The sequence below is a fragment of the Suricata suricatta genome, chromosome 5, assembly GCF_006229205.1.
Source record: "Suricata suricatta isolate VVHF042 chromosome 5, meerkat_22Aug2017_6uvM2_HiC, whole genome shotgun sequence".
In the NCBI taxonomy this organism is placed as follows: domain Eukaryota; kingdom Metazoa; phylum Chordata; class Mammalia; order Carnivora; family Herpestidae; genus Suricata; species Suricata suricatta.
Genome location: NC_043704.1, coordinates 102,213,538 through 102,226,535, shown reverse-complemented (window position 1 = coordinate 102,226,535; position 12,998 = coordinate 102,213,538). Strand labels below are relative to the sequence as shown.

General features: G+C 37.8%; 1 protein-coding gene across 2 annotated transcripts in view; it reads left to right on the top strand.

Annotated features, from left to right (window-relative positions):
* The window catches only part of PPM1L (protein phosphatase, Mg2+/Mn2+ dependent 1L), a 288,635-nt gene that overhangs the window by 179,704 nt on the left and 95,933 nt on the right, over nt 1–12,998 (top strand). For both annotated transcript variants that reach the window (XM_029939956.1, XM_029939958.1), the window contains one exon: nt 6,477–6,651. In XM_029939956.1, coding sequence (XP_029795816.1) covers nt 6,477–6,651 — 175 coding nt within the window. The remainder of the gene's footprint in view (nt 1–6,476; nt 6,652–12,998) is intronic.

Here is a 12,998-nt window from a genome sequence, read left to right as displayed (position 1 = left end):
TTTCCTGTAACTCCCCCTTCCCAAACTCATAAAAGTCCTACCCCGCCTTTGTTCGGGGCTCACTCCACGTGGATCCAGTAAGTCTGTGAGTTTAGGCTGGCTGGGCCTAAATTCGTAACAAAGCCCTTTGCTTTTGCAAGCGTGCTTCGGCCTCCCTGGCGGTCTCTGGTTTCTGGGGGCGATAAAGAAATCTTGGGTATAACACATTGTATTCCATTGCATGGATGCCGCATAATTGAATCAATTAATTTCAGGATAGATTTTCATTATCATGAATAATACTTTGATAATCATGTTTACACCCAAATCCTGCCCCTCCCGCCCCCCAGGAGATAATGTGAACTTTTGTTCAAGCAGTGATTTAGCAGAATAAATGGCAGTTCTCCAAGATGCCTAACTGCAATCCTAGGAGTCCCATATGAAGTCAAGAAGAATAAACTTGATCTCCAACACACCACCAGTAACAATCTGCCACAACCTTAGAGAACACACATAAGTGAGAGGGATTTACATTAAAAAATATTACACCCAAATCTTTAACCTCGTATTTAACATTTTTTCTTAAAATTAGTTCCTAGAAAGGCAATTACTGGGTAAAAGCTACACACTGTTTTAAAGTGGTTACATTTTTTCATATTCTGTCCAAATAGATTGCCCCATTTATATTCCAACCACAGTATAGAAGGCCAGTTTTCCTTTCCTTCAGACTTTTTACTTGTGTCCATGCTTTAATTTTATTCAAGTGCATCTGAAACTCAGCTCCAAGCACATTTTTTTTTCAAACAAGATGTGATCATATATTTCCCTCTTTAAGATGGTCAGTAGTTACTACTGGTACAAATCAAAACACTGTGGTTTAACAGGGAGTTAAAACTTCTCCAGCTGCCAAGCTCTTTCTTACTACTAGTTTTCATCATCTTCATTTCTTAGTATTTCTTCCTATGAACTCACATTCGCTGCTTTCTAGATTGCTTCACTTTCATCCAGTAAGTGCCTCTTCTTACTTCAAAACTGATCTTTAAACTCCAGTGATTTCCTGGTTCTTTTCTTGTCCCTGCTCCTTAATTTTTCTCCCTGGAGTCCATTCAGCACTTAATATGGTGCATATATTAAACAAATATGTTGATTTATCCCAAGATTCATGCTTTTTAAAAATTGCTTTGTGAAGTGTGTTTTCCCAGGATTTCATGTGTGTGTGTTTTTACATTAAACTTGCAGGTTCCTTTATGTGAGAGGTTTGTTCTCCGGGTGGTGTTTGATCTAATGCACTTTACTCAGCAGACATTCAAGAAGTTAGAATTGGCTGGCTGACAGGTGTTTAAGATGAATTGTGAAGCAGTTAGCAGTTTTTAAAAGACTTTGCACACCCGCCCATTCTTTCATATATATTGATTATTTCTTAAAGAATATATACCACTGTAATAGTAGTTTTTTAGACTAAAGACCAGTCTCTGCATTCTACTGAGTAGGTTCCCAAATTTAGACACTTAGTCATTCTGCTGCTTTTCTTTTATCCTTCTGAGTATTTTTTACAGGGTCTGCTTTAGCCCTTTACTGTCCTCCAGACAGAAGTTGGTATGTATGCGAATTCTGTAAGAGGGTGCTTTGGACAGGCACCTTTTGTGAACTGCATCACCAGCTTTTAGCTCATCTTTCCAACTGTTAACTATCTTCTCTGGTGTAATCTGGAGAACCTGTGAACTATGTGTCTTCCAATTTCTGCCCTGAGGCTTCTCTGCTACCGCCTGAACAAGCACAGACGTGAACATGAAGTCAGAGTTAGCCTCTGCAGGGCAACCATTAACTGAGAAGTACAGTTCTGAGCTGAATTCTACATGACTCTTCAGAGGGTCCCTAGCAGATCTGCTAGAATCAAGTCCATTGCCAAATAAAGAAATAAAGGCAAGAATGGACAAGATCAAACAATTATGGAGAGGAACGTGGTAAATAAAGCTTCATATACAGCTTTGTATGTGATGTATATAATTTGCTTTTTTGGGTTTAAGCTGTTTACTTTCCTACAATAATGATATCAATGATAATTAAAGACTAAGTGTAGTAGCATTTGCCAGTAGAAAATAACTCCTAGGCTCTGTCTAGAATCGTGAAAGCAGGTTCAGATTGCAGGCAAAGAATTAATGAACTGTCAGAAGGTTTTCTCTAAAGCCTCTCAAAATACCTGATTCTTGGCTAAAGCCAAGATATTAAAATTCTTGGTGCCAAGCACTGAACCAGATGCTGGGGGAACTCAAGGGTCTGTAAGATACGGCTCTTACCTCAGCCACCCTGGGGAAAATACTTACACCTACACGAATACCTACATAAAGACTTGAAAGACTGTTGGCTCCTCTTAGGTGTGTTCACTAAAAGAATTTATACCATTTTAGCCAAACTTTGAAGGATGTGAAGGACTGGCCCAAACCAGTAATTTGTCTACTTTCATTCAAAGTTATTGTGAAGGGGCGCCTGGGTGGCTCAATTGGTTAAGTGGCCGACTTTGGCTCAGGTCATCTCACAGTTCGTGGGTTCAAGCCCCGCATCAGGCTCTGTGCTGACAGCTCAGAGCCTGGAGGCTGCTTCAGATTCTGTGTCTCCCTCTCTGTCTGTCCCTCCTCCACTCATGCTCTGTTTCTCTCTGTCTCAGTAGTAAATAAAAACATACAAAATTTAAAAAAAAACAAAGTTATTGTGAACTTACAGAATGGTAATAGCATAAATTGCTGGGAAAAGTGTAAAGTACCACACAATTGCAAGATACTGATATTGCTAACTAATATTATTGTTTCTGGAATGGCTGATTGGAAGAACATGCAGGTTAGGATTTAAACTTCCAGGAACACTTCTCATCGATTAAAGAATAGATAAGTAATATTAAATTTTAATTTTTTCACTTTTTTGGAATTCCAATGAAACTTTTAAATTTAAATCTTTCTTTGTATTATTTATTATCTGTGGAATAATTATGATCTCAGTTAATAAGATGACAGCCTGATTTTTTATTGAGATATAATTGGCCTGTTTGGTTCAGGTGTACAACATAACGGTTTGGTATTTATACATATTAGGAAACGATTACCGCAATAAGTCTGTTAACATCTATCACCATGCATAGTTGCCGTTTTTTCTTGTGATAAGAAGTTTTAAGATTTACTCTCTTAGCAACTTTCAAATATACCATACAGTATTGTCAACTCTATCCACCATGCCAAACATGATACCCCCAAGACTTACTCATTTTATAACTGGAAGTTTGTACCTTTTAACCACCTTCACCCATTTTGTCCACCCCCACCCCAGCAACCTGTTCTCAGCATCTATAAGTTCAGTTTTCTTTTGTTTTGTTTAAGATTCTGCATATAAGTGAGATCATGTGGTATTTGTATGACAGCCTCTTTTTTAACATAGGTTCATGCTTGTACATAAGGTTTTAACTGCCGTTTGAATACATTTAGAGCATTGCCTTGGTATGAAGGTGATTTCTTGAAATATCTTGACAGAATCTAGTATTTTGCCAGAGTTGCTTTTTTTCTTTCCTCTTAAGACCCTTTTCTAATGGAGGAACTCTATACATGAAGTTATATTGTTTTAGAAATGAAATACCAAAATATAACAACAATATAGAAAAAAATTACAGGCCCTGTTCAAAGACCTATATCATCATTTTAACTAGAAAAGTACATCAGTAGATACAATTGGAAGGAAATGTGTATGCTTTCAATAATAGAGTACACCAATATTTGTAAAATGTGCATTTTAAATTACTGCTGGTACCTCTTAGATTATCTTCAACTAAAAACATTCAAGACAGATATTACACTGAATAGCAAGGTAGTATGAGTCTAAAAATAGTTCTTCTGCAGTGTGTCTATTCATTTTCCAGTGTTGAGGGAAAATTGTTATTAAACTCTAAAATTAAATATGTTGTGCTAATATGCTGAGTCCATTTACATTTTGTGGAATAATTTTATTTGTTCTGCACTAGATGGCTGAAAGAGAAATTGAGCAATGTTTGGTGATATTTTAAAATTGTAATTTCAGCACAACTGACCTAGGGACTCTAAATGTAAATCTGGAAATAAAATTAAAAGTGTGGTGTGCTATGCTTTGCCACTCTGAGGACTGATCTATAACTTTCCTCCATTATTTCCAAATAGACTTTCCCTGGGAAGTTAGTTGTCATTGTTCTGGCAAGTTTCTCTTTATCTTAAGTTGCATAACATTTAAAGGAAAACTCTGAAGGTTACAAAAAAATTTTTTTAAACAAAAATTATAATAGTAAGAGCAATGAAACAATACAGAAATGTGGAGACTAAAAAGTGAGTATGTTCTGGATTCGGAGTATAGCCCTCCATACTTTCTCCCATGCACGTGTGATGTTACAGATTACAATATGTACATACATATATGTATGCTCTACATAAGAAGGATGTATTACCATTGACATTCTGTACCTTGTTTTTTAATGTTAATGGTAATATCAAGACGTTCTTCCTTGTCAGTTCATATAAACCTATCTCACTATTTCCAAAGGCTAGAGAGTGTGCTGTTTTATAAATGAAAAAACAAAACAAAACTCTGTTGATGAGCACGTACTGTATCTGTGTCTCTGTGTGTATTTAACTCATACTTGTCTTAAATTATGCACTGAATAGCTTACCAGAATTTTAAAAAATATTAAACTATGTGGATGGGTCTTCTAGGCACATATCCCAGAGACCATCCTTTCTTTTTTTCTTGTATATTTTATTGTCAAGTTGGTTTGGATATAACACCCAGGGCTCATCCCAACAAATGCCCTCCTTCATGCCCATCACCTCCTTTCCCCTCTCTCACACCCCCATCAACCCTCAGTTTGTTCTCAGTCTCTAAGAGTCTCTTACGGTTTTCTTCCCTCCCTCTCCTTAACTATTTTCCCCCTTCCCCTCCCCCATGGTCCTCTGTTAAGTTTCTCCTGATCCACGTATGAGTGAAAACATATGGTATCTGTCCTTCTCTGCCTGACTTATTTCACTGAGCATAACACTCTCAAGTTCCATCCACATTGCTACAAATGGCCAGATTTTATTCTTTCTCATTGCCATGTAATACTCCATTGTAGAGATAAACCACATCTTCTTGATCCATTCATCAGTTGATAGACATTTAGGCTCTTTCCATAATTTGGCTATTGTTGACATTGCTGCTATGAACATTGGGGTACATGTACTCCTATGCATCAGCACTTCTGTATCCCTTGGGTAAATTCCTCACAATGCTATTATTGCTGGATCACAGGGGAGTTCTACTGTTAATTTTTTGAGGAACCTCCACACTGTTTTTCGGAGTGGCTGCACCAGTTTACATTCCCATCAACAGTATAGGAGGGAGACAATCCTTTTTAACAGTTTCTTTTATTTAAATTTATCAGTGGTTGTGAGTATAATTTTAAACAATATATGTATGCATTTATTTATTTTATCAACTTCAGACCCCATGCATGTGATGCAGAACTGGTCTGTCAGGAGACACCAAACTCTTGGTATTCTTAAGAGAAATGTTTTAAGAATTTGAAAATTCCCCTGATTCATACATGCCATTCTGTCACTTAATTTCTCTCTCTCGAAGTTCTGTTTAACTTAAACTGTGATTCTCAACTGGGAGGGAGAAGAGAATACCATCTTTAGCCCACCCACAGAACATACCAGAATATTTGGGGAGTCTTTTTCAAAGTATGCATGTCTTCTCCCACCTCAAATGGAAGCTTGAAAAATCACTGCGTGTATGTAATTTCAGATGTTACTAGTTAGGAGTGCTTTGTGCAGATTGTGTAGCAGAGAAAAAAACCAGTTAAGAATGATCTATTTCTATATCTATATCTGTATCTATATATCAGAAATATATAAACATATAAAGTCCAAGACATTTAAGTGATAACCAGTTCATTTTTTAGGTTAAGGGCATTATTGCCTTAGGTCTCTTCATTCTCTGTTTATCCCATTATTACATTATCAGCCCCAGCAGAGGACTCTTCTTTCTATTCACTTCATAAGAGTTCCTGCAGAACCATTAATGAGTAGAGAACATCAAAGCAGAGAAGTGGATGCCATAGCATAATGGAGCTTACTTCTGGGCTGAGTGGCTAGCTTCTGCATTCTAGACAAGGGCAAGTCAGATTTATAGCCAGTAAAGTTACTATCACTGGGCCTTCAGAGATCAGCCAAATAGTTGGAACTCTGGGTATTAACCAACTGTTTGTATGCCAAACCAAATCCATCATGTTTCATACCTTTAAACCTGGTAGAAAATTCCTAGAGGTCTGTGAGTCTGTTTGAAGGTTCACCTTACTTTGTAGAGTGGAATCTAACAGTGACAATGACAAGGATATGCTGGTCTAACGGGTTTGTGCCACAGTGCTTTGGGTTTCACTGCCGCATGTGAGGGGAAGTGAACAGCTTCAGATGGCTACTAATAGGGTTCTCTACCTGTTTTAACTGCAGACTGCAGCTGAATATGTAAAGTCGCGACTCCCAGAGGCCCTCAAACAGCACCTTCAGGACTATGAGAAGGACAAAGAAAATAGTGTTTTGTCTTACCAGACCATCCTTGAGCAGCAGATTCTGTCGATTGACCGAGAAATGCTAGAAAAGTTGACTGTATCCTACGATGAAGCAGGTATGTTTGTCTTTAACATACACACACACACACACACACACACACACACACACACACACACACACACACTTTTTCTCCCTGCAGAGATGTCTTTATAGACTTTGGTTAAATTTAGGCCCTTTTCTGACGTAGAAGATGAAGGGCAGACTGGATTCAAAGTTACATAACGTGGATTAACAGTAAGTTTCTGTTTTGCAGTTTTAGTATCAAAAATTTCATCAAGAGATTCCTTAAAATGGCTCTTAAATATCAAATCCCTTTACAATTTTTTGCTGTTTTTTTAAAAATGGGATTTTTCTGGTCTCTTATCCACCATGCACTCCTATTGATTTAATCATTTAAAGTGTCACTTCAATTTTGGATACACCAACTAAAACCTTTTACATCCAATAATCCAAGGATTGTTATTTGCTTCAAGTATTACTTTTTAACTTCAGAGATTTTCTTTTCTAAAGAAGTGCTGTTTTTTTTTTCTTGAAGTTTCAAACTGTATTTGACTTCCTTTTCCTTTAGTTCCTCAGATGCATTCTCACTTCTAATATCACATTGTAGACTTGGGTTCACTGCCTGCCATAATTCACCCATCTAAGGGAGTTTCTTAATGAAGGCATGAATGGGCCTCCTTATAACACCATTTTAATCTATTACAAGGTCTGTCAGCTAGATCCCAATTTTAATGAAACCAGTACAGTTTTACTTAGAATTTAAAAATCTTTAATAAAATTAAACTTAGGAGGAATATCTTAAATAAAATTGTCATTACTTACCCCTTACCTCCCCTCTGCCCCCTGTCTAAATTTAGGAAAATAGGTTGCTAATGGTCAAATGTTGGTAATATTAATCCCTATTTTAATACCAGGAACTTCTGTCTGTATTGTCACAAGGAAGTTGTTAGTTTATATCTTGTTTTCTTTTTCATGATCTAAGCAGTCTCAACTTTGACATTCTTAACATTTGATTTCAAGCTTGCATAGCAAACATAAGAGCAAATTTATTTTTTTAAAGTAGTTTATTGTCAAATTAGTTTCCATACAACACCCAGTGCTCTTCCCCACAAGTGCCCTCCTCCATCACCGCCACCTCTTTCCCCTCCTCCGCCTTCAGCCCTCAGTTCGTTTTCAGTATTCAATAGTCTCTCAAGTTTTGCATCCCTCTCTCTCCCCAACTCTCTTTCCCTCTTCCCCTCCCCCTGGTCCTCCACTAGGTTTCTCCTGTTCTCCTGTTAGACCTATGTGTGCAAACATATGGTTTCTGTCCTTCTCTGCCTGACTTATTTCGCTTAGCATGACACCCTCGAGGTCCATCCACTTTCCTACAAATGGCCATATGTCGTTCCCTCTCATTGCCATGTAGTACTCCATTGTGTATATATACCACATCTTCTTGACCCACTCATCCGGTGATGGGCATTTAGGCTCTTTCCATGATTTGGCTATTGTTGACAGTGCTGCTATGAACATGGGGGTACATGTGCTCCTATGCATCAGCACCAGAAGAGCAAATTTAAAAAGCAAACATTAGGGGCAACCGGGGTGGCTTAGTCAGTTCTTGATTTTGATGCAGGTCATGGTCTCAAGGTTATGAGATCAAGCCCTGTGTTGGAGCATGGAGCCTGCTTAAGATTTCTCTCTCTCTCTCTCTGCCCCTCTACCCTGCTTGCTCTCTCTCTCTCTCTAAAATATTTTTTTAATTTAAAAAGCATACATTATGCTACATATGTCTAACCACTAAAGCAATTTTCTGGTTACCAATCTGCTCCCATTTGCATTCCATCCTCTAATCACTTGACACCGCTGTCAGAAAGGATCCATAGCTCTACTCTTGCTCAAGACATTTGCCCGAGACATTTCTACTCTCAGTCTCCTTTGCTTTATTAATTTTCCAAACACATTGGCTTTCTTCTGCCTGTTGGGTGGTTAGTTATTTGATCTCCATACTTGTCTTTTTAAAGATGTTAAACATTCTTTTCTTTGGAATTTGCATTTATTTCCTGTCCCATCCCCAATGAAATAAGGCTATGATTCAGCCCAATGAAAATAATATGAATATTTATAGAATCTTAGAGATGATAGACCTCATGTAGTCTACCCACTTCCTGTTCCCATAACCATTTTATGGTGAGAAAACCGGGACCCACAGACCTCCCTGAAATCACACACCTCCTAGTTACTAATCAAGCTGGGCTTTCACCTCATGCCTGCAGGTTCTCATCCACTCAGTAGGCATTTGTTGAATGCATAGCAGATTTCTAGGCAGTTAGAAGAAAGAGGAAAGGGTATTGAAAAGGCGGGGAGGAATCTGAGACGTAGAAAACACAGATCTTGCTTAAAAATCTAGCTGGTGAGCTAACACATCTGTGTATGACTTCTGGAGAAAAATTCGTGAAGAGTTAAGGAATTGGCATACTCTGGAATAGCTACAAGCTATCAAAGTTAAGCTGAAGGGAGTAAAGAAATAGTGAAAATAGCTCAGATTTTAGTGGGACTCTTTTGGGGACAAATGATGAACATGGTTTTACAAAGAGAAGACAGACATAGTCTGCATGGATGAAGGGGCCCAGGTGGACACCAAGGTGGCAATGAATATCAGCCTCAGCCTTCTACCACTCAGTTTTAACTGAAACATTTTCCATTCACCTGCACTCTTGTTGAGTAACTACTTGTCTGCAGTCCACATATAGTCTTGGACTTTAGGGGCAGATGCTCTGGCATGGAATTCATCAGTATGAAGAATTTATCAGCATGAAGCAGTGGAAAGAGTACAGGATAGGGAGCTAGAGAACTGAATTCCGGGATTTTCTGTGATCTTTAGCAAATTAATCTCGTAGAGCCTCTTTCTGCATCTATAAAGTTGGGCTAGTAATATCTCACAGGGTTATTATAATAAAATATAGCATGCTTGGGAAAGTCCTTAGAAATCATATTGCAAATGCTGCTAAGGTTGAATGAGAACAGATTTGGATCTTGTCTGTCTCTCAGACTAGCTTAAAATACTCTTAAGAGGGTTTTCTTGACATATAAAGTTTGGGGAGGCAGAGGGAAGGTTTTAAAAATGATCTTCAGAGGCTTCTCAAAGTCAAGCCATATCTATCTCTTAAATCACACACTCTGGGATCAGTTTGCCCTTGGTCATTCTTGCATGAAGTGACACATTTTGTGGGGGCTGTGTATATGTATATGAATAAATGAATGTCACTGTGTACTGTAAAATGAAAATGTCACTCACTGCCTCCTCCTCCATTAGCCATATTTTTAAGATTTCATTTAAAGAAGAGAAAATATAAAAACACTGTTATTTAACAGGAAAATATTTTATTATAATACAAAAGAATCAGTATAAAAATTGGTAAAAAAAAATCCAATGCCTTTAGATATAAACATCCTATACGAATATACTCATTTGGTTCAACTACTGAACTTCTTCTGCTGTCCTAGGTTTGACGTCCTCACATCCTTTTTTTTTTAAAGTTTATTTATTTATTTATTTAGAGAATGTGGGGGGAGGGGCAGAGAGAGAATCCCAAGCAGGCTCTGCTCTGTAAGCGTAGAGCCCCATGCAGTGCTCAGTCCCATGAATCATGAAATCATGACCTGAGCTGAGATCAAGTCAGATGCTTAACCAGCTGAGCCCCGCAGGTGCCTATAATGGCCTCACATTTTTAATTCAGCTCTCCTCATTTTAAGTAGTTGCTAATTGGACACTAGCCTGGTCTCTAGAGAAGTTAATTTGTCTTTAATGCTCATCCATGGATAAATCAGCCTGAGTGACTTAATGACAGTTGCCACCATCTGTGGCTTCTAAACTTCTAAATACCAATTAATGAAAAAATTCCTTAGACACTTGTCTAAAAGTATTGGCTCAGAGCCTTTCTCCCTCCCTTCTCTTTCTTAGTCTTTCCTTTTCAGCATCCTCTCTTTTCCTTTAAATATATACATATCTTAATGCTTTACTCATCTACAATTCAAATATCTGGCAACCTGACATACCTGAAATTTAGTAAAGTGGAAAGTAAGGAAATGCCACAGGCAGCCATACCATGCTACAGATTTGTGGACAAATCCATACAACAGAGGCTTTAGATTCTCACCTAGAATCTATATATTTTGATTTTATGTTATTCTGAGCAGTTCGGTTATATTTTCCAATGTGATATTTTCTTTTATAAAATTCTTTTTCTGACCTTAAATGTTATATTTTTATTGCAGAAATGGAAATAAGTAGAATGATATAAAAGAATAGTAATTATAATAATCCTACCATTGGGAATATTTTGGTGCATTTCCGTTAAAGCATTTTTGAAATATGGTTGATATTCTGCAGTTTTATATTCTGCTTTCTTCATTTAGCATTAGTACAAAAGCACTTCCTCATTTCATTAAAACCTCTTTATGTGAAGATAATTTTAATGGCTGCACAATATCCTGTTTTTTGAAAGTACTACTAAGTAAACATTCTTCTATGCTGACAGGGGTTTTGTTTTTGTTTCTGCTATAATGAATCATGCTACAATAAATGTGGTGGGCATTTGTCTGCATTTCATATTACTCTATAAAATAGACTTTAGAAAACATGAATTTAAAATTAGGATTAGCCTGGGCAAGTTGGGAAGAGGAGGACTTTCCCCAGAGGAAGCAGCCTCACCTAGGGAGACAGGCACCTCAGGAGCAGGTCTCCAAGTGAAAATGAGATATAACACCAATGTCACTCATGACGCTGTGCTGTTCTAAGATCTTTGAACGCATTGATTCATTTAAGATTTGTAACAAGCCAAACTGGGCACAGGCCTGCTGCTGCCTATTCGTGGAGTTTGTAAGTCAGCGTGAAAGCCCATTGACTGAAGATGTGTGAGTTTGCCCCCCTACCCCACCATTCACTGAGGGCAATAGAGTGCCAATGCACAATGAAACAACACTGGATTCTTAAAACAGGAGTCCCTGAAAAATGAGAGATCCCATGTGCTATGGACTAGCAGATGCTGAAAGGACCACCCTCCGATGACACTCAGATCACATGGAGATATGCAGGGCTAGCCCCAGGTACGAGGCACCATCCAGGGGTGCTGCATCCACAGCTCAGTGTCCACACTAATGGGACATCACTGTTGGGCTGCCTTCATCAACACAACCTTACTCTCCAAGGAGACGCTCATAAACAACTTTATTATTCATTCCAACAACTTCTGGAAAGACCCATCAGCAACTCAATAGGAAGCAGGAACAAAAGTTTATACATTAAAACTCTTTGAGCCTTAAAAAAAAAAATAAATAAAATTAGGATTAGAAGGTGGGGGAAGGGGGTGATAACTGGAATAGAGGCACTGAGGGCAGTAAGGAACACGAAGAAAGAATAAGTCCACAGACACCTATACAAAGCGGTTGTCATATTCCCAGCATCACACTACACTCTGGAATCAGCATTCATAGAGTCTATATTATAGAATTGACACCAGTGACCTTCATAGTAGTGGCCTTGATTCACAGAGAATGTTAATTATGTTTTGTATGTAAAAATAGTAACTGTAAACCAGTGTAGAAATATTTTTATCTAAGTGGTTTATTTTTAGGTTTTGACAGGAATGAAGATGTTTTGTGGTATAATTGAAAGAGGTTTTGGAACTAAAAAACCCAGACTGTATATTAACCCTACTGATAACCAGGTTTATGAGCTTGAGTTAGGCACCAAATCTTCCTAAAGCCCATCTTCCCATAAATCAAAGGCATGAACAGGATCTCATAGATGTTTTCCCATTTCTAAACTTGTAACTCTGATCTCTTGACACTGGAAAATTCAGGTAGCCACAGTTTCTGCAGCCTCATCTTGAATCTTCTGTTTGCTCCATTGTCTTCCTCTTCTCCACACATCCCATGTAATTTGTACATAGTACCTGACTGAAAGAAAACCATTACTTAGCTTTCCTGGCATCTGCACATGAAAATGCCTAGACATACTTTTGTTGGTGGGATGGGAAATGAAGCTCTAAGAGTCCAACAAAACTAGATTTTGGAAGGAGTGTTTCTGAGCCATCATTCATGGATCCGCATTAAGACATTAAGTTAGATATTTTTATTAGCATTTACAAATGCTAAGCAAAATTCAGAGTAAGAAGTAGAGTATGTTTTGCATTTGACCTGTTACTGTTTTTATTTGAATTGAAGTACAAGTTCATGCACATTTCAGTAGGTTGGGTTTAGCAATAGAGAAATTTCCAAAGAAAACAGCAGGATGACTTGAGAAGAGATCAAAATACATTGTCTTCACTGAGCACCATTAATGTAAATTTTCTTAATTTTTCATAGTGGGCAAAAGTTGAAGGGCTGGAATAGCAGGAAAGGGAATCTTTCTTTGCA